The 22,116-nt window shown below is 39.6% G+C and overlaps 1 protein-coding gene across 1 annotated transcript in view; it reads right to left on the bottom strand.

Annotated features, from left to right (window-relative positions):
- Positions 1 to 378: 378 nt before the first annotated feature.
- FOXN1 (forkhead box N1) overlaps positions 379 to 22,116 on the bottom strand; it is a 61,181-nt gene continuing 39,443 nt past the window's right edge. Inside the window, exons 6-10 of the mRNA XM_075196813.1 lie at positions 13,194 to 13,321; positions 9,705 to 9,801; positions 7,100 to 7,307; positions 3,491 to 3,985; positions 379 to 2,148 (exon numbers count right to left, since the gene is read on the bottom strand). Coding sequence (XP_075052914.1) covers positions 1,880 to 2,148; positions 3,491 to 3,985; positions 7,100 to 7,307; positions 9,705 to 9,801; positions 13,194 to 13,321 — 1,197 coding nt within the window. The 3' untranslated portion in view covers positions 379 to 1,879. The remainder of the gene's footprint in view (positions 2,149 to 3,490; positions 3,986 to 7,099; positions 7,308 to 9,704; positions 9,802 to 13,193; positions 13,322 to 22,116) is intronic.

Below are 22,116 nucleotides of genomic sequence, written 5' to 3'. Positions count from 1 at the left end.
GTTCGATTCCCGACCATGGCCTTATCTGTGTGGAGTATGTATGTTCTCCCTGTGTTTTGCGTGGGTTTCCTCCGGGTACCCAAGTTTCCTCCCACACTCCAAAAACATACTGGTAGGTTAATTGGCTGCTATCAAAATTGACCCTAGTCTCTCCCTCTCTGTCTGTCTGTCTGTCTGTCTGTGTCAGTGTGTGAGTGTGTGTCTATATTAGGGAATCTAGACTGTAAGCTCCAATTGGGCAGGGACTGATCTGAATGAGTTCTCTGTACAGCGCTGCAGAATTAGTGGCGGTATATAAATAAATGATGATGATGATGACCAAAATGATACTATGTGCATGTTCAGCTTATAATTCTTAACAGTACAAGCTGGCAGTGATAAAACAAAGTGGGGAAAAGAACATGCCATAGAGATATACAGATGGATGACTTTATTTCACAAAAATAATATAATTTTATGCAAATTTACTTGCAAATGAAACCGGATTGCTCTATATTAATTCAGGCTGTGTTCACACATAAGTATGATTATGCAGATGGTAGATTTCCTGAATCAAAACCAGAGGTTTTTGTGCTGTTTTTCTTTTCCAACACGATACAAGACTGTTGGTATAGCCATGTGGTGTCCCATACATTAATTATCTTGTGAAATACATTTAATACTGGATAAACAAACAGAATGATAACAATAATGACAAACTGTCATTCTCCCAGGACAGGCAAAGCCCCGCCAGAAAGACAACATTGGGTGAAATAATGACTTAGTATTCATGAAATAAAAGTGCAATGAGGCATTCCACCAAAAAGCAAGGAGTGCACAGCTGAAAGGAAAGTGACGCCTGCTTAATGAATTACATGCATAGCCACATATATTCTTAGACAAGCTGTAAGAAAAATGTTTCTCTGCACAGAGCTGAAATGTTTCCGAGTTCCTTGAATGTCTTTTGCGTATGTTAGGACTCTGAAATATCCATTTCCGTCTCTTGTGTGACGTCAATCAGTAGCTTGTTGCGTCACACCATGCTTGCCGTTATTAAGAGTGAAATGAGTCTTTACAATAAAAGTTTTTGTGTTTTCTTGGTTCCCCCGGGTCTTCCTAAATCCTTATGAGACACTAGGGGTTTTAGCCATGTGTACGTCCCACCCGTTGAGTTGCGCATGGATTAACCATCCGAGCATGGACGAACAAGAAATTGCCTATCTAATCTATTTCTGTTATACAGAGGATAAGCTCTAGATTTAGACATTAAACTGAAAAGTACACTGAAATTTTGTGTTACTATAATGTTTTGCGTACTGTATATCAGTTCAATTTGAAATAGTATACAATGGATTCTCGTTAAAATCTGTTTTATTTTAAAGAACTCCATTGGACTAATTATTTAGCGAAATATACATGTCCACAGCACAGTGTTAGACACTGAAATTAGTGCTATGGCTATACAAAATGGGACTCCAGCAGGATTTAATATTAAACATATCTAGTCGTAAAAAGTTATATACATTAGTTAAATTAAGTCCTTTAGAATATTCCGTTTGAATTTTCCTTTACATTTAAGTTTATTTTTTGTAGATTAGAGGATGGTTTGTTAGCCAGTGGCTACGTTGAAGTATATTACTTGTGCAATTTAATATTTACTTGGTTGTTTTGTGCAGGATTGTAACGTACAACCAGGACAATGCTATACAGCAATGCCATAAAAGCCTACACTTCATCTTATCTATAATGGAAGACTGAATTAATATTGGTTTTGTCAATCCACCTTTCACTATTCATCTGTGATATCACTTTTTATGAAAGGGTTTGTACTAAATCCTCCTACTATCATTTTTTTTGTATAGTCTATGAAGACAGTTTTTATGAATTGAACATAACTTCTTTAAACGATTGCGACATGCTTGGATCCAGAGTTACTGATGTATGACGGCATGGCAGTGTCCAGCTCCATGAATGAGGAGTACACGGTGGTGAGATGGATGTCTCCTAATCCCGTGTGTGAGTTACTGCTGGGTGAACTCATCTCATTGTTGTTGCCACAGTTCCCATTGTGCAGATAGTAATGTGGTGGAGGCGGAGTTGGTGAGGAAGATATAAGATGTATGGGATCCAGTGCCAGACTGTCATCCTTAAGCTCCTCCCACAGATTTCCTGCCAATTAAAATACAGATAAATGTTATTTACATTCCAAGTAGATTATTTTTTAATATAGCAAAAATATGTGTGAGTTTTATGATACCCTTTTATTTATTTTGAACAAGCAATTCATTTTTGTAGGCAAGATTTTAAGAACTTTTACCCCAGGTGAAACAATGTTTCTTGGCCATACTTGCCAACTCTCCTGGAATGTCCAGGAGACTCCCGCATTTCGCGAGAGTCTCACGGACTCCCGGCAGAGTGTGGCAATCTCCCGCATTTGCCCACTTAACTGTCCACTTGGTCCAAAACGCCGGGATGCACCGGGAATTGCTGTGTTTGGCCCCGCCCCCGCTGTAAAATGATGCGGTTTGCGTCATTACGTCACGGGGGTGGGGCCAAGATTATGCGATTTTCGGAGCCCTGTCCCGTTCACGCCCACCTTCCCCGGCAGGCTCCCGGTTCATACTTGCCATAAGTTGGCAAGTATGTTCTTGGCCTTAGGGACAGAATTGAGCTATTACAAATTTGATATGAAAAGAAAAGAAAAGTAAAGGGCCTAGAACTTGGTGCAGAAAAATGTGAGCTGTGCAAAGTTTGTAGGGATGCGACTATACAAAATCGTTGTTGGGTCTCTGTATTTTTATTCTAAATATCCATTCATGTATTGCATATCATATTAACATATCATACCTAACAATGGGCAGTATATAATTTCAATTATTATTTATTATACAGCACATATGGCCAGAATATTATACTCTGTGTGGGCCCAACAACGCGTTACACCTATCACATAGTATACCTGCCTGTTCCCAACACATTATACCTACTGACATGTTACACCTGCCTATGCCTAAACCTTTCTCTTCTCCTTTTCCTTCTATTGGGCACTATTATAGCTAGATAATGGCCTTTACAGATCACAGACACAACATTCTAGAATGTTTCACAGGGATACCCTGGTGATAGTGTCACCCAAGGGAGGGTTACAGAACAGAACTAGATCTAGATGCCATTTCTAAGTTTTAGTAGTTATTTGTTGTATTACTGTTATACAGGAATAAAATATGGGTTACAATCCATTGTTTGAGCTGAGGTGGTCACTGATTTCTTGATTGTGGCCAGTTTTAACAGAAATAAAATTTGCATATACACGTCTTCCACACATTGCATATAATCTACAGTAGGGTGCAAAAGTGGATGCAACAGCCATAGAAAGGAAGGGAGATGATATTCTACGGTATTGCTAGAATAGTTCAGTTGTTCGATGAAAATGAATGTGATGTATACGGAATATGATTCTTACAATACACATTTAAGTAAATCTATGAGTGCAGTCAGCTACAGAGCATACCTTGAAGTTCAAAGTCTGTAAGGGAGGGATTGAGGGCATCAATATCATTGCTCAGCTCGCCTTCTATCAGGTGATCTTGCATTGTCCTGGTTGGGGAGTGTTCCGTTAACATATTCATGTTGTGAAGAGGAGGAGTGTGGGCTGGTATTGGAGAGTCCTGGGGATTAATAGGTTGTGTATTCAGTTCACTTTGGTGATCTGGTGAAGGAAAGTGGTTCTGTGGAAGACCATGGGATTGTTGTATCATCGCTGGGGAGATCTGTGGGAAGCCGTGTGGGAGTGAAGTATAACACAGCGGTTGTTTTTTGGTGTGCATAGATTCGGAGACATCATGCATGGGCTGTAGTGATGCAGACATGGGAGGAGAAATGTTTTCATGGGTCTGGATGGACAGCTGCATTGCAGGAGATGTGTTCATGAGGCCAGAGTTATTACAAGCCAGGAGTGAGGACCTCAGTTTCTCTGTTCTTTCTCCTATCAGCTTATCCAGATCCTCTGGGGAGAAAAATGGGAAGAAACACGTTGTATGATAAACTGTTCGATTAATCTAGACATGTGAAAAAATACTAGTTATGGTTTTCCTCTGAAATCCCTGCCATGTACACTTGTATAGAGTGAAAGTGGAGTGGAAGTGGGCTGCTACACAATGGTATGCCATACCGCCACTTCTCCTACTGCCTTCATTGTAGAACTATCAACTTTCATTCACTTACATTTTCCATAACACCACCAATAAATATACATAGCAACCACTACATATAGATCAAAGATGTATATTTTTATTCAGATGGCTCTCCAATACTTGACAACTGTTTGCATTCAGGAGGATTAGACCCACAAACATGGCATGAGCAAATCATAATGTAATGTAAAACATACGCTATAAAAACATATGTTTTTATCTTTCTTTCTTTTTTTTTTCTTCCTACCTCAACCATTCCAAGTGCCAGAGAGGAACATTTAAGATTAATGTAAGTAGATTTAGCATAGACATGCATGCACATGTTGGCAGATGTTCGGATGTTACTGAACAAATACAGCTACGAACCTTAACAAGCACTAAAACTTATGCACATGCAAAGTGCATATGCTATTACTTAAATCATTTTGGAAGTCAACGACGGAGATCACCCATAAAGATACGGATAGGAAAGGAGGAGCCTCGGGGCAACTATCATATTAATGTATCCAACACACCCTTTTTCTAACACAAGGCAACTTGCAACTTACGTTTTTGCAATATAGCAGCATAACACCAACATATTATATTCTGTTTCTAGACAATGAGAAGAAGGATTGTAATGTCCTTGTTGCCACAGAAAGAATGGACATTCTAGGACCTGTGGTATGTTATAGTGAGTATGGTGTGTATTAGTAAGTGTGAACGGCGATAGTGAGTGTGGTATGTGATAGAGAGGGTGGTGTCTGATAGTGAGCCCTGGGGGTATATTTACTAAACTGCGATTTTAAAAAGTGGAGGTGTTGCCTATAGCAACCAATCAGATTCTAGCTGTCATTTTGTAGAATGTACTAAACAAATGATAACTAGAATCTGTTTGGCTGCTATAGGCAACATCTCCACTTTTTCAAACCCGCAGTTTAGTAAATATACCCTCTGGAATATTTTTCCATTGTTTGTTTTCCAGACCTGTCACTGACATTCTGATATCTTCCTCATCAAAAGATTCTGGGGCAGTATGAATTTCCTAGGAAAATGCCCCTTTGACCATTTATGAAAATCATCATCATCATCATCATTTATTTATATAGCGCCAACATATTCCGTAGCGCTTTACAATTGGGAACAAACATAATAAACTAATAAACAAACTGGGTAAAACAGACAAAGAGGTGAGAAGTCCCTGCTCGCAAGCTTACAATCTATGGGACAATGGCAGATTGACACATGAGGTTAAGTCTACAATTTGCATTTTGGCCCAGCCAGACTGCAAAGGTAAAAGTGACTCCTAAGCTAAATGATCCCGTCACACAACAATGTTGGTCAGGGGGTAGTTGTCTTGTCTGAAATTGTGTAACAGGCTAAAGGTTGCAAAGTTAAGAGGGTGGCTGAGGAATATTATAAGCTTGTCTGAAGAGGTAGGTTTTCAGAGAACGCTTGAAAGTTTGTAGACCAGAGGAGAGTCTTACTGTGCGAGGGAGAGAATTCCATAGAGTGGGTGCAGCCCGAAAAAAGTCCTGTAACCGGGAATGGGAGGATGTAATGAGGGTGGATGAGAGACGCAGATCTTGTGTAGAACGGAGTTGCCGAGTTGGGAGATATTTTGAGACAAGAGAGGAGATGTATGTTGGTGCAGCTTTGTTGATGGCCTTGTAGGTTAGTAAGAGTATTTTATATTGGATTCGGTACAAAACAGGCAGCCAGTGTAGAGAATTACAGAGTGATTCAACAGAGGAATAACGATTTGCAAGGAAAATCAGTCTTGCAGCGGTGTGCAAAATAGATTGTAGGGGTTTGAGTCTGTTTTTGGGAAGACCAGTAAAGAGGGAATTGCAATAGTCAATGCGGGAGATGATGAGTGCATGAATTAAGGTTTTTGCAGTGTCTTGCGTGAGATATTGTGCGATTTCTGGAAATGTTCTTTAGATGTATGTAGCAGGATTTAGATATAGAGTCAATGTGGGGAACAAAGGATAGGTGTGAAAATGGTAGGATTTAGATCCAAAAAGGGACATTTTGGAGCTAAGCTTTTGTACCTGTAATCTCACTGAATCAATTATTATTGCAGTTTATTAAATATACCGCCTAGACAGCTTTCGCTGTGCATCTCCCCCAAAATCTCTTTGGCCCCAATCCACCCCCTTCCTCCACAATGTAAACTATTTCAATTCCTTGTATGTACACAATAAGTATACAATATGTAATAATGATATAATTACAAACCACAGACTGGTAACTAAGAAAACATAAAAAAGGAAAATGTGGTAAGATGATGATCAGCCGGCCAGCTCTGCAATTCTGTTGCCCAGGTACAGGCTTTTATATATATATATATATATATATATATATATATATATATATATAGTCTTTCCACAAAGTCACTGATCATATTTACAGGGTACCTTTCTGTACAAGTGTACAGTGGATACTATTAAAAACCATGTCCATTCTTAAATAACTTGAGAATGTTTAGGATTCCGTAAAGAAACCTTTGCTGCAGAGCAGATGCATCTAAGACACACAAGTAATACTCTCTCAATCTTAGAGCACTAATATCACCATCATGTCATTGTTGCATTGTGAAAACTCCTCTTCAATAAATAACTTATAAAGCACAGAAAATAAGAGTAGCTGGTAAGGATTGCATCTAAGGAACAAAAAAAGAATTTTTATTTGTGGAGTTGGTCAATATTAAAACCTTCCAGAGACAAAAATTCTGAGGAAAAAAATCTAATACCTGGGACTGTTCATGGGAATTAGAGACAGTTGGCAGCTATGCCCTTGATCAATCCAATCACACCATGACCAATCCAGTATCACATTGCCCTTTGGAGGACATAGGAACTGATCCATGAAAATCAGGCCTGTGGAGACATCTGAATCACGGGGATAAGTAGATTTGGAGTGGGTTCAGTTTGTCATGCCCTCACCTGGCTTAGCCATGCTTTTCCTCACAGTCACTGGATCTTTCCGTTTCCATTTCTGAAGTTCTTCTTGCATCTTGTCAATCTTGGCTGGGTTCAGCGCCCACAAACATCCTTTTCTGGAAGAACTTCCAGATTTGTTTTCCACTTTCTCAAAACACTTGTTCAGAGACAGGTTGTGGCGCACCGAGTTCTTCCACCCGTCTGGAGCGGTCTAGAAATAAAAGATCTTCCTGTCATTGTTATGTTTCATTTGGAGCTCCCTGCACCCAAAGAGAAAACATCATATACATAGAAAACAAAATTTAAATTATAAAATGAATTTATACTGTTTCACTACATCAGCAATTTGCATACTGGTGTTTTCACAAAGGTAGACTCTCCTAGAACACCACTAAACTGTTCTGCTGGTATCTTCCTAACAGTTTCCTATAACTTCTTAATCGAAATACCAGACTGTGTTGCTCCTTAGAGGAACAAATCATTCCATGTCTTTTGAGCCCCCATTTTTGTTTGCCCCCCCCCCCCCCCATAGCAGTTGCATGGTGTATTATAGATATTGTTATTCCTTTGTCTAGAGGCACTGTTAAGTTTGTAGAAGCATCTGGGGCCAAATTTGTAGCCTCTAACATATATGTCCCAACATTTTCTCCAACACAACTGGGATAAAATAAACCCAGCCACCCATCTGTACAAGCAATGCCCCCATTTAGCCCAAAATACCCAATCCACCCAACAACATCAAGTTTCAGGTAAAGCTACACCCACTTCCCATAAGCTCCACCCCTTGGGGGAAATTGGAAGATATGCCTGCACAAAGTTCAAAGTTACAAGTAACACCAATAAAATAATGTACTTCTATCCTTTATAGCCATACTGGTATTGGAACCACACAACAGTAAGTTTATTTAATATGTTGGTATAAATCAATTAATAAATAAACACATACAAAAAAAAATAATTTAAAATTAGACACCAAAGTAGTGAACATTAACTCTGAAACTATGTTATAACACATTACATGTTATATTACCATATCATATAGCAACATGATAAGTTTCCTTATAATAACAACTCTGCTCCGTAAAGAGCTTGTCCATGGATGCTAAACATATCTTACAGAAAATAAATCCTACCTAATTTGGCAGCAGCATTATTACAAAAGTTCTGTTCTGCTGATGTGCCATGGATTGTCAATGTTCCCACTAAGCAATGTGGAAATGAGAGAGTTAAATAATTTATCTAGTGAATTATACTCTGAAGGGTTACACTGAGAATTCACCGATACAAGTTCAGCGTTAACTGTTCTCTTGGAAGAGGGTCTGGATCCTTTTCCTATCCTCACTTCTAAGGCTAATCCCAGTTGAGTCTTTTCACGAATACTCAAAAGATTTTGGAGATTTTTCAAATTCAAGGTGGGCTCAGTGCACCAACCAATCCTTCTATCATGAACACTTATATATTATGTACTTATGTCACTTCACTGAATGATTTTGTCACAATTATTGTAATCCAAATCCAACCTGACATAAAGCGAATGCTTGTCAGAAAGTGTACGTGTGCAGGTCCATTTGCGTACGTAATTTTTCGGACCATCAGCAGCAAAGTGTGTTTATTAGGCTTTAAAAATGCAAGTTAAACACCTAAACACCTTAACATTCCGTAAGACCTTGCTCATTTCACAGTCTCAGTGGATTTCAAAATAATCATTAGTAAGGTACAGAAAGCTGCTTAACTGCTAATTTCCTGTGTTGGGAAAATCTTTGTAATATTGTCTCTCAGAAATAAAAGTGTAATACTAGAGACAAGACAGGATCCACTTTCCGCTCACCCAACCCACAAATACGTCAGTCAGAGAAATGTCAAATGTCATGCATCACCTTTATAGTTGTGTCTGTGTCTTTATTCATAATAACAGACATATTTCAGCCTTCTATCAAATGGTTTCCACCCCAGATAATTACAGGGAATTTTCATTCCCATTAATGGGTCGTTAAACACTGGGGAGGATTTTCAGCAAAGAGAATTAATTGCAGTAATAAAAAAAAAAGTCCCCCCCCCCCCCCCCTTTCCGTATGTCTAATGCCTTTGTAGGAATGAAGGCTGGCTAGCTCCATGCTAGTAATGCTGAAGGCTTTCTGTAACACAGGGATTTGCATTATGTATCTCTGATTGCCAACTCTCTACACAATACACAACTAAATATATAACATGCTGTTTTGATCAAATAAAATAGTGACTTGTCAGAAAGAACAACTTTTTGTATAGACAGATGTGTCATTCGCTGCATTTCTTTACTTGCTTTGGGGTATTAATTCAGCATCTGCTTTGGGCCAACAAATGTAATTATTAGACCTCACTGACTAATAATGATTAATGAAAATAACTGTGAAGAGGTTATTCATAGGAGCACGATTGTCAGTCTTCTCAATGATTGCTATAAACATCATACACATACACACGTTTGTTTAAATCTCTACAAATGTGTTAAAAAGGTTGGCTAGGTCGTCTGACTGGCTAAGGGTCATGTGAGTTGCTGTTCAATCAACAGTTTATTTTACTGAACAAATTATAGAGAAAGAACATTATGTACAGGTTGTGATTGTCTTACCTTGAAATAAGGGAAGTGTTCAGTCATAAAATTGTAGATCTCGCTGACAGGAAGACTGCCAGTTTTACTGTTCTTCAGGGCCATAAATATCAGAATGCTGGTAAGGTAAGTAATTAATATGTCAGTCTCATAATTGTATCATACCTGCAAATTGCCTTATACATGCTCTTCTGCCATGCAGTGTACTAAACACATTAAAGGTGATCTGTTAACTGCAAAATGTGCAAACACATAATATATTTCTATTGGCAAAATACGTCTATAGGTCCACTTTGTGCACAGCAGAGATCACTTTCAGTTTTTCTCCTAAAATACTGCACCTTATGCCTCTTTTATGTCTTCAGCTAGTCACGTGTTAGAGGACTGTATTTATTAGATACCACTTTTGTGTGTCTCCGTGTTTTTTATTACATTGGTCAAGGTGTACCTTCTCTGTACACAGTGTGCCTAAACACAGCAAAACTCGTCCCACTAAAAGTATAGGCCAAAGTCACCACCTTTTGAGGATGAAAATTAATTCCTTTTGTGGGGAGAAAAATACTTTGTGTCCCCCTGTAAACAGAAACTCCCCTTACCCAGCCCTTTAATCTTATTTAAGTAATAATGTCGCACAACATGAAATCTTGTTTTGCATGTGGTTACAGAACTAGGTGCATTCATGTGCCAATCATGCAGCACGGTGGATAAGTGGTTAGCACTTCTGCCTCACTGCACTGGGGTCATGAGTTAAATTCCCGACCATGGCCTTATCTATGAGGAGTTTGTATGTCCTCCCCGAGTTTGCGTGGGTTTCCTCCGGGTGCTCCAGTTTCCTCCCACACTCCAAAAAAGCATACTGGTAGGTTAATTGGCTGCTAACAAATTGACCCTAGTCTGTGTGTCTGTTAGGGAATTTAGACTGTAATCCCCAATGGGGCAGGGACTGATGTGAGTGATGTGAGTGAGTACAGCACTGCGGAATTAGTGGCGCTATATAAATAAATGGTAATAACAATAAAATAATAATAATGCACTGATCAATGAATGCTCCAGTTTTCCCAGTTCTTCCTATCAGTAGATGCAAATCTATTGATAGGAACCGCACACACGGAGTATTGCAGATCTGCACATTTTCACTTTCATCAATGACCATTATTGATTATTCTCCTAGCTTCCTCCTGCGTTTTTAGCCACGTTTTTGTTTTAGCCATGTTTTTATATTATCAGTAGAATTGCTTATATTTGCTGCAGTAGGATAGGATACAAGACAATGTATCCAATGCAGAATGGCCTCAGATAAATATATACCTACACAGCTATATCAGGTAAAATAACCACATTATTGTCATTATCATAAATTATGTATCTTACATTTAACATCACGTTAAGGGTGGCTAATCTTATCTATTTTGCATGAATAACATTTTCACTACAGTCTCTGCATTCCATTGTGTTCTTACAAGGGACTCGTACACAGTTAAGCTTGCCAACTATTGGCCGTCCTGCGGCTCAGCGTGAGTGCCTGGAGACAGGAGCAATATCCAATGTGTCCACGGACACACAGATCTGACTTATGAGTTATTAGGTCTGAGTAGCCAGTTCAAGTAAGTCTGGTCCCATTCACACAAGCATTCTAGACCAGACTATGTAAACTATTATTATTTATTATTAATTTTTATTTATAGGGCGCCACAAAGTGTCCGTAGCGCCGTACAGGGACAAACAAGTACAATACAAGGTGGGACAGCACGGTACAGTAAACAATAAGCACAGTAACTCAGTAAGCTCAAAGCACAGCTAGAGAGAGGGGGAGGGAAGACCAGCAAGCGCTGGAGCCCAAGAGGAAGGGCACGGATGACGGGGAGACCCCCAGAGGGGTGGGGGGAAAGGTAGCTGGAGAGCAGAGTTAGAAGTGAAGGAAACAGGAGGAGAGATGGCCCTGCTCAAGGGAGCGTACAATCTAAGGGGAGGGGTAGACAGACAGAGAGACACAGGGATTAGAGGGAGAGAAGGGGGAACGGGGGCAGAGTCAGGGGAGGGGGAAGAGGCAGAAAAAGGTAGGAAGTTAAGTGGGAGACTGGAAGGCTTTGAGAAAGAGGTGGGTTTTTAGAGCCCGTTTGAAACTGGACAGATTAGGGGATGTTCTGATGGAGGGAGGGAGCTTGTTCCAGTGGAGGGGGGCAGCGCGGGAGAAGTCTTGGACATGCGCATGGGAGGAGGTGATCAGAGGGGAGGAGAGGCGACGGTCATTGGCAGATCGGAGAGGGCGGGATGGAGCGTGAATAGAGATGAGGTTGGAGATGTAGGGAGTAGTGGAGTTGGCGAGGGCCTTGTAAGTGAGAGTGAGGAGCTTGAACAGGATTCTGTAGGGGAAGGGGAGCCAGTGAAGAACTAGGTAGAGGGGGGAGACAGAAGAGGAGCGACGAGAAAGGAAGATAAGCCTAGCGGCTGCGATAAGAACAGAACGAAGGGGAGCGAGATGAGAGTGGGGGAGGCCAGTGAGGAGAAGGTTGCAGTAGTCCAAGCGGGAGATGATCAGAGAGTGGATAAGACATTTGGTGGCATCTTGGGAGAGGAAGGGCCGAATGCGTGCGATGTTACGCAGCTGGAAGCGGCAGGATTTAGCAAGAGAGAGAATCTGAGGGGCAAAGGAGAGAGAGGAGTCGAGTATGACACCGAGGCAGCGAAGTTGGGGGACAGGGGAGATAGAGGAGGAGCAGACAGTGATTGAGAGGTCAGAGGGGGAGGAAATATGAGGGGAGGAAAGACAATGAGTTCGGTTTTGGCGAGGTTGAGTTTAAGGAATCTAGAGGACATCCAGGAGGAGATGGCAGAGAGGCAGGCGGACACCCTAGAGAGGAGGGAGGGAGAGAGATCAGGAGAGGAGAGATAGAGTTGAGTGTCATCAGCATAAAGGTGGTACTTGAGGCCGTAGGAGCTGATGAGTTCGCCCAGGGAAGAGGTGACCAACAGTATCAATAAATAGGTGATAATGATATTTACACATTGTTTGCAACACAGTGAACAGGACATTGAGACTCGGGAGAGAAGCAATAGCAAAAAACAGTTGCAGTTCCAACAATAAAACAGCAAACTTTTTGTGCAAAATTGTATCCACATAAAATAGCAAGTAAATATACCCCTATTAAGTTTATGTTTAAAGGATAAAAGGAAAAAGGATTTTTAAGTAACATTTCCTTCACCCAAATGCAGAGCTGTGGGGACCCCATGAAAGGGGCCTTGTGGTGCCAGGAACCTCACTTCCAACCACAGCATTTGTTGCCAACAAACATCACAAGGGGCGTTTTTGTGGTCTGTTGGGGTTCCTGGAATGGGGCCCTCACATGTCTGCTGTTCAAAGGGGAGGTGGATTTTTGTTAAAATTTAATTTAGGGTGGAATTATCCTTTTTTGGAATAATCGGCTGATATGCAATGATAATGTCCATTTGACATTAACATGGGATCGTTACAAGTATCTTTCCTCAAATGATGTGCAGAACAATTGTTACCTGTAGGAATAGATGGGTTTTGGGTACAGTGGTTGCTGGGACTCCATGCCAGCTTGTGGTGCAATCCTTTGGTAAGGGTAGTGTGATGTAGAAATGTATGTAACAGGATAGCTTGCTCCTGTGGAATACTAAGACAAGGAAAGAAGAAACATATAGGTGATTCAGTTATACATGAGTATTGTAGATTTCCCTGCACATGCCTATACACAAATATATATAGAATTACAGTTTTTGGTTGTGCAACAGAGAACTGACATTTGGCAAATGAATTTTCTTTTGGATCAGTGCACAAGTGAAAAAGGGTGTATAGACCACGGTTTAAAATGTAATAACTTTACACTGTAGTCTGGCCTATGAATTCACTAGGAACCAGAGATATCACTGAGAGAGGAGGCACTTTGCGTTACTAGTTCCTCGAGAAATGACATGCTGCCTTCTCATGATTATTGCCATCCACAACATGGCTGCCTCCAATATGTTCCGCCCACATGCCTCAGTGATGTCACTGGTTCCTTGTGAAATGACATGTTCCATTATCATGAGTATTGGTTTAGTCCGGTGATGGGCAAACTACGGCGAGATCCGGCCCACTTAGAGGTTCTATCCGGCCCGCCAATATTTTCAAAAATTTCATTAAAATATGCATAAAATTATTAGGGACGACCCCGTGTGTCAGAACCTTCATTTTTATGTCTTCCCAGCTATTTCCTCCATTACACTTCATCCTCCTTCCTAAAAGGACACTTCGTATGTCAATCACTCAAACACCTGCCCGCCCCCTAATGGCTGAAAGTCATGTGAGAAGAGATGGGCTGGGCCATATACTAAGGCGGATTTTGATTGGCTGCTGTGTTGTCAGTTAGTGGCTCACCAGAAAGACGGATCTGCCACAACCTGCTGAAATAAGTGTTGTGTCTGTACGATCGCTGCACTTATAGAGGTAACACTGCTATATAACACCCTCCCGTCCCATTCAAAACATTTGTATTATATATTTCGATATTTGAGTTTTTTAATAAATTATATTGGCCCGCCTAAAGTTTTTCTTTTTTATTTGGCCCGCTCCTGAAAAAGTTTGCCCATCACTGGTTTAGTCCAAACCAGGACTAATCATTGTACTGTAGCTCTCTTATATATAATTTTCACACATTAGTTTTCACCTTAGTTGAGTATGCGCGTTACTGTGCATTAGCTTAGTGAGCATGCGCCAGATTGGCGAGCTATCATAAGAGGTCTGCACCCAAGATAGTTACAACAATGGTATTTATGCAATGGCTCCCTTGAGAACAATATTCAAAAATCATTATATAATTTATTTTTGTTCCTATGTATTTATTTTATTTATAAGGCTATGAATTCATTCTTTCCACAGAAATTACTGACTGTCATTGATACATTAGCGGAGTCCTAATAAGTATTATCCCATAACAATATTGCTTTTAAGATAGACAACAAGTGGCAGCTTAAAAGCCTCATAAAAATCTGACCAATTGAATTCATGTTGAAATAATATGGCAAGGTATGGACAACAGGGATCAAAGTGAAACATGGTCTGATATTTTCTTTTTATATAAATGATGATTAATAACAATGTCAGGAATTCAAACGTCAAAGTGTGAGCGCACACTACACTTTTATTGAGGGTGGGAATTGTTTTAATATTAGGGTTTATAGGGTATAAAGACAAAGTAAAACATTTACATTAAACAATTATCAGTGCATGCTATAAGAATATTTACCAAAGTTGCAGACAAATATCAGTGACATGAATACGCTCAGAATGACAATGTAACGCTGTAATGTTGCTGTGTTAAGGACATATTTAAGGACATATTTGGTGAATCAGGGAAATCTAAAAGTAATTTTGATATCAGAATGACTGATGTGGATACAACGTGTTGCTAGGGGGTAAAAATGGTAGAAATTAAATTCTGCTACACATGCTCATATGAGTCATTTTCAAACAAGACCTCAAGCACTAGTACAGTAGAGATATGACACTTCTAGAACTGTACAGCACCTGCTTTATGATTTGATTCTGCACTTCTATCAAATAGATGGTTATTAGGTATTGTATATGACAAAATTGCTGACCAGGGGCCTGATTCATTAAGGATCTTAACTTAAGAAACGTCTTATTTCAGTCTCCTGGACAAAACCATGTTACAATGCAAGGGGTGCAAATTAGTATTCTGTTTTGCACATAAGTTAAATACTGACTGTTTTTTCATGTAGCACACAAATACTTGATAGCTTATTTGTACACTGAAATGTAAAGTTGATATTTGTGTGATACATGAAAAAACAGTCAGTATTTAACTTATGTGCAAAACAGAATACTAATTTGCACCCCATTGCATTGTAACATGGTTTTTTAAATGAAATAAGAAGTTTCTTAAGTTAAGATCCTTAATGAATCAGGCCCAAGGTTATTAGGTACTGGATAGACAACCCAATACACTTAACAGACATAGGCGACCCTCTAATCTCACATTAATCTTCTTTATACACACAAATGAATCTATAATTTACAGTGAATAACTATCTATCTATCTATCTATCTATCTATCTATCTATCTATCTATCTATCACCATTTCTTTTTCGTTCCTTTTTATATGAGCCCCCAATTCTCAATCTTCTCAAATTTCAAGTTTGTTATACATTTCTGAAAGTATAAAACCACTCTAGAAATAATATATCAGTTATATGACAGGCACCTTGACAACTTTTACATTTAAATTACAGAGAGTGTTAATGATATTAGACAGACACTCATTTGTATGTCCGCACCTAAGATGATGAGGAACATATATATATAACATTAATCATGATAATTGAGGAAGAAGCCTGGACCAGCTGCAGAGATTTGCACCTGGGTCTTTTTTTCATTCACACTAAAACTTTAATTCTTTATTTTACCCTTACTGCTAATCTATACACTCTGCTTTATTTATAATGATAGCTTGCATTCAATCATGTAGTTGAAAACGTCTCTAATGGGATATTTCTCCCTTTGTCCAACATATGGTGGCATTATATAGCCTATCACTATCATTGAAAGTTAATAACTACAAATATCATCTCAGAAGAAGCAAGTATTAGTGAAAAAGAGTCAAAGTCCAGGGGGTAAATTTATCAAGCTGCGGGTTTGAAAAAGTGGAGATGTTGCCTGTAGCAACCAATCAGATTCTAGCTGTCATTTCGCAGAATATACTAAATAAATGATAGCTAGAATCTGATTGGTTACTATAGGCAACATCTCCACTTTTTCAAACCTGCAGCTTGATAAATTTACCCCCAGGTATTTAAATAAACTGCTCTTCATAATGATTGTCAGATAGTAAATAGGATCATGACAAATGGGAATACTACTGGGGAGCCATTAGGCTATACTTGCTATAGGTTACTATTCAAATTCACCTTGTTAGTACATAATCATCAATGTAGGAAAATGCCAAGACTGCAGTATTGTTGGAGCTCCATGGGTGAACTTTTAGGTGGATCACTGGACGATGAGCAAGTGTAATGAAAAGTCAGAATAATCAAGCTTGGTATTGTATAAAGATTCCCACCGAGCTTAATTATCCTTGCCATAAGAATAGGCATGCATGGGAACGGAGGTTGATAGGTCTTTGGTGTGGGGTGCTGTATGGCTATGCTAATTAGACAACCCCTTTGAATCACATTCAGATATGACACAGATCACTACAGACAATATTAGATTTATAGAGCAAAGTAGACAACAATTACATGCTATATATACAGACAAAAGAAACATTAAAATACAAAAAAAATCCTAAATATAGATTACCAAGAAAGAAAGTATCTTGCTACATAAAAAAAAACCATTTACATGTTTGCACCTTCAGGAGTCTTTCATTTATTATATTGTAAATGCCATCCTGAAATTTTTACTAAATAAATTGCTCTGTCTCTGGTTTTTCACATAGGGTCCTTTAAAGCAACCGTATAGACATATAGGGCCTGATTCATTAAGGAAAGTAAGGCAAAAAATGAGTACGTTTTCTACTGGACAAAACCATGGTACAATGCAAGGGGTGCAAATTAGTTTACTAGTTAGCACATAAGATAAATACTGGCTGTTTTTTCATGTAGTACATAAATGCTTGATAGCTTTATTTGTACACTGAAATTGAAATAAAGTTGATCTAGAACATGCCTCACCCCAACTATAAATCTGCCATCAAATGTTAAATTTACCTCCCCCTCCAATGCAACATGGTTTTGCCAAGGTGCAAAGTTACTCATTTTCATTGCTTTACTTTCCTTAATGAATCAGGCCCATATCATCCAGACAGAATTGCTTATGTAGCCTTTAGATATAGCACAGATAAGCTATGGTCTGTGTAATGGATAAAATTGCTCCCACGGATCAGTTCTGTGCCATATCAAAAGGTAGCATAAATAATTACCACGTTATCTTGGATAATATAAATGTCATTAATGGATAATTCTATTTTTTTGTGTGGAAAATTTAAAAAACTTACACCCACCCCCTTGACCCACCTTACCCTAACTGTGGGAGATCCTCTGCACTGTGAGTGTCCCTGGAGCATTGGGCCCCCTCAAAGGTGAACCTGATATTGAGCAGGTCACCAGTTAGCCACGCCTCTTGTCTCTGTCATCATGTGACTGGTGAGCAGAGTCCATTGTGTTGGCAGCCAGAGGAGGTGGGATGACTGGAGAAGATGGTCAACATAAGGCTCTGCTTGTAGCCTTCTTTGTGAGATCATGATTTCTTCAAGGACACCTACAGTGCAGTGGATGGGGGTCCCAATGGAGCCAGTGAAGGTAAGGAAAGAAGGGTTGGGTTACTTGTAAATCTAAGTAGAATTAACATTTAAAGTCTGAACGTGTGAAAACCCTTAAAGCAACGTGGTGCCTTTACTTTAATTACTTGCTGTATGTATGTCCTTAATTTCAGATTTTATCTTTTAATTTATTGAAGGATTTCACATTTTGCTGCCGGTAATCTCAGATATTTCTCCAGGAGAAAATGTGACATAATATGATCTATTGCAGACAATAAGCTGCATTGGATCCATGGTGTAGTGAGACCTCAGGACTATAGTGCCATGTATATGATAGACTTAATGCTCAGTTAGACATGTAAAGCGATCTCAATCATAAATAGTTCTAGAACCAATAATTGTCTTTTAGTAGGAGCAAACCAAATGAATATGAAATGTAATGATGACTCATTCAGAATATAAGTCAGAAAACAATGTCTCACTCCCCATATCAAGGGAAGAGGTAGCACAGTACAGACTTGATGGCACACGCAAAACCTCTTAAATAGAAATCAGAGAGTACATTTTATTATCTTCTGCCAAACATATGTAATAAGTAATTTCTTATGTGTGATTGGGACACATTTAAGCAAATTGTATGTTATGTACACATCCCTACAGTGCAGACTGGTGCGGCTAATAGAAAAATCCTTTTAAACCTTATCTCTATTAAGCATTTTACATGTCTACACACATCAAAACATATCTGTACCTATCTGTGAAATCTGTAATCTCATTGTACATCACCATAATGGTGCTGCTTTAAATGGGCAGATGTCAAAATTGTATCATTTAATTTACAATTTAAATATAACCTTCAGAAGCCTAGAGGCTGGTGCACAATGTTACCTATACTTAGCCCTGAATACACTGTAGCTTAAATAAAACCGTTACTGATAACATTCACAAGTCTATCTATGTAATATTCACCAACCTATCTATCTATTTAATGTCCACCTATCCAACCAATATCTATCTATCTATCTATCTATCTATCTATCTATCTATCTATCTATCTATCTATCTATCTATCTACATTATATTTATAGGAAAACTATTTATTGCATAAGGCCTAAAAACCACTGCAGTTTGATGGACACCTGATTGGTTCTTGAACCCACCCTTAGGGTAGTCTGTGCTGTGCTGCAGGAGCCACTTCTAGTGTTGTCTAAAACCAAAGTAATGCCATCAGTAGATTTTCCCTGTTGGAGGTAAAGACTGGGTTTTTTATATGACTCTGGGCAGCTGGAAGGACACCCTCAGTTTAGCAGGTCTCCCAACACCCTTGTGTGATGGACATCCAAGCCTGTGCCATTGTAAAAACAAATAAAACTAAATATGTTTTTTTCCCATCGGGGTAAAAAAATAAACTAATAACAAAAACACAGACACACAGAGGAATCTACATACATACGGAGGATGCTACATATACACCTTATTAAACTAAATATTTTTGGTGTCTCTATATACATTTTAAAGTTACCAAACACATATAGGGGTATATGTATCAAGCTATACTAACTGAAAGTAACACATAACCAAATGATGACTAGATGCACTGTTTCCCAGAATCTAAACAAATACGACACATTTATCTCATATACTAATAAAAGAAAGTCTTTAAAATACACCATAATATTCACATAGATAAACTGAGTAATGGAAAGTTATTACTGATATAACGACACAGTGATATCTAGTCTGCCAACCTGAGGTGAAACATAGATACATACATCCTACCGTGAAAGGTTTAATAAAAATAAATTAGAACTATGCCTGTTCTAACATGGCTGATGTGGATGGATTGGAAACTATAGAGACTAAGGGCCTCTTATAGATTTGGATGCATTAGTACCCCGAATGTTAGCAGGAAATGATGCACGCATGAAAAGCATATATACATGCATATGCTTAGTCAGATACATCTCACTATGCTTCCAGCTCTACAACACTAATCAGTATCCCAGGTTTACTTGCCCACTCTCCCAGAATGTCTGGACATTCCTGAATTTCAGGTAGGTTTCCCGGACTCCTGGGAGAGTAGGGCATTCTCCAGCATCTGCCCACTTCCTAGTGAAGTAGGCAGAATTTGGAGCCTCCATGATACGATTATAAGGGAATCGAGCCATTTTGGCCCGCCCCCTGTGGTAAAGTGACGTGTTGCTGCGTCGCAGGGGCAGGGCTAAAATACTGTGATTCACCAGGCCCCTCCCCACACACCCACCTGCCCCCGGATCTCCCGGAGGCCAACTTCTAAAGTTGTCAAGTATGGTTTGCATCAGGAGATAAAGGTATACCATACAGCAAGTTTCGAGATGTGGCTTGACAATGCTAGTAGTAAATAAGTCACATGACCCTATGTGCACACAATATAATGTAATGAGGTGTTGTTTGTTATTATTATCATTTATTTGTTAGGCGCCACAAGGTATCCGCAGCGCCACACACAGTACTAACAGTAGACTATACAGGGTAAAACCATACAGAACAATGAACAAAAAGTACCAATACTTTAGAAACTCCGGCTAGTCATATGCAGTAAAGACAGAGCGGAAGAACAGTTATGGAGACAGGAGGGGAGGAGGCCCTGCTCGTACGAGCTTACATCCTAAGGGAGGGTAAACAGACCAGGCACAAGTGGAGCCAGTTGAGGCAAGAGGAGAGAAGGGAGGACGAGCAAAGGGAGGAGATGGGGGTTAAGTAGATGGTTGGTAGGCTTTGAGGAAGAGGTGAGTTTTGAGTTTACGTTTGAAGGAGCACAGAGTAGGAGAGAGACGGATGGAACGAGGGAGGTCGTTCCAGAGAAGGGGGGCTGCACGGGAAAAGTCTTGGATTCTGGAGTGGGAAGAGGTGATAAGGGTGGAGGAGAGGCGGCGGTTGCTGGCCGAGCGCAGGGAGCGGACAGGAGAGCCTTGTAAGTGGTGGTGAGGAGTTTGAAAAGGATTCTGTAGGGGAAGGGGAGGCAGTGTAAGGCAAGGCAGAGAGGGGAGGCAGAGGAGGAGCGGCGTGAGAGGAAGATGAGACAATAGTGTATAGACAATTGTCGTATAGACAATAGTGTCATCATATAATATATCAGCCACACTAATGAATTAAGTACTGGAGAGGTGAATCCGCAAACTTCCAATTAGTGCTGCTGATTGTTATCATCAGAACCATCCCTCCAGCACCAGCAACAGAAACACATCCTGGCAGTTGTGTATGTGTCTGCTTACAGGTCTACCTCATTCACAGTTATGTAAACACGCCATTACTGGACTTGACCTATGCTTGCCCCTCCCCTTTCCTTCCTTGCTCCGCCTCTCCAGTTGTTAGGAGTGCCAAGCGTAACATGTGACCAAATCAGTATGCAGATATGTGCATGCGCATTCTTTGGTGTACCTGCACAGCACGGAAATGCATATTAATTTGAGGGTACTTTTAGGAATACACAGTTAGCTCTGTCTGGATGTATATAAAATATGCTTTACTGCTAGTACCTGAATATACACCAACATACAGTACACTTTACAGCGTGGCATATATAAAGTATATTTAAAAATCTCCCCGAGGGTTGGAAGGGGGTTGGGATGATGGATGAGGGACAACTTGTCAGACTGCCAGTCTACAGGTGGATCGGTATTAGTAACAAAAAGGATGAGCATGTTTAAGCTCGTCCTTGTTATTCTTCAGCCCAAGGCTTTTTTTGTTTTCTGCAGTTTCAATAACTTATGCCAATGTGCTGTAGTAAAGTTGGCACCTGACTGCAGAAAGGGTGGTGCCTTTTCTTCTTATTTAGAGTTGTGAAACATGATTTTAGCAATATTGACTTCAGGACACCTACAATGTTGAACATTGCACCTGGAACAATGCAGGGAGAAGATTGATGTAAACAACCAGTTATTATAACAAATATTAATGCACCAAACATAGATTATAACCTGGCCTCAACCAGCAACGATGTCCAGGCAATTCAAAATACTACAGTCAGCAAATTAATGCTTAATTATGTATAGAAAGTATGAAGCTAATGAGACTGAGATTGGAAACATGTAAATGGCTGCTGTAAGAATTCCATGTTACATAGGATCTAAAATTTACTTCTTTTTGGTAAGGTCAGGCATTCTGTGGG

This window comes from Mixophyes fleayi, chromosome 2, assembly GCF_038048845.1.
Source record: "Mixophyes fleayi isolate aMixFle1 chromosome 2, aMixFle1.hap1, whole genome shotgun sequence".
NCBI lineage: Eukaryota > Metazoa > Chordata > Amphibia > Anura > Limnodynastidae > Mixophyes > Mixophyes fleayi.
This window is presented reverse-complemented; position numbering and strand designations above follow the sequence as displayed.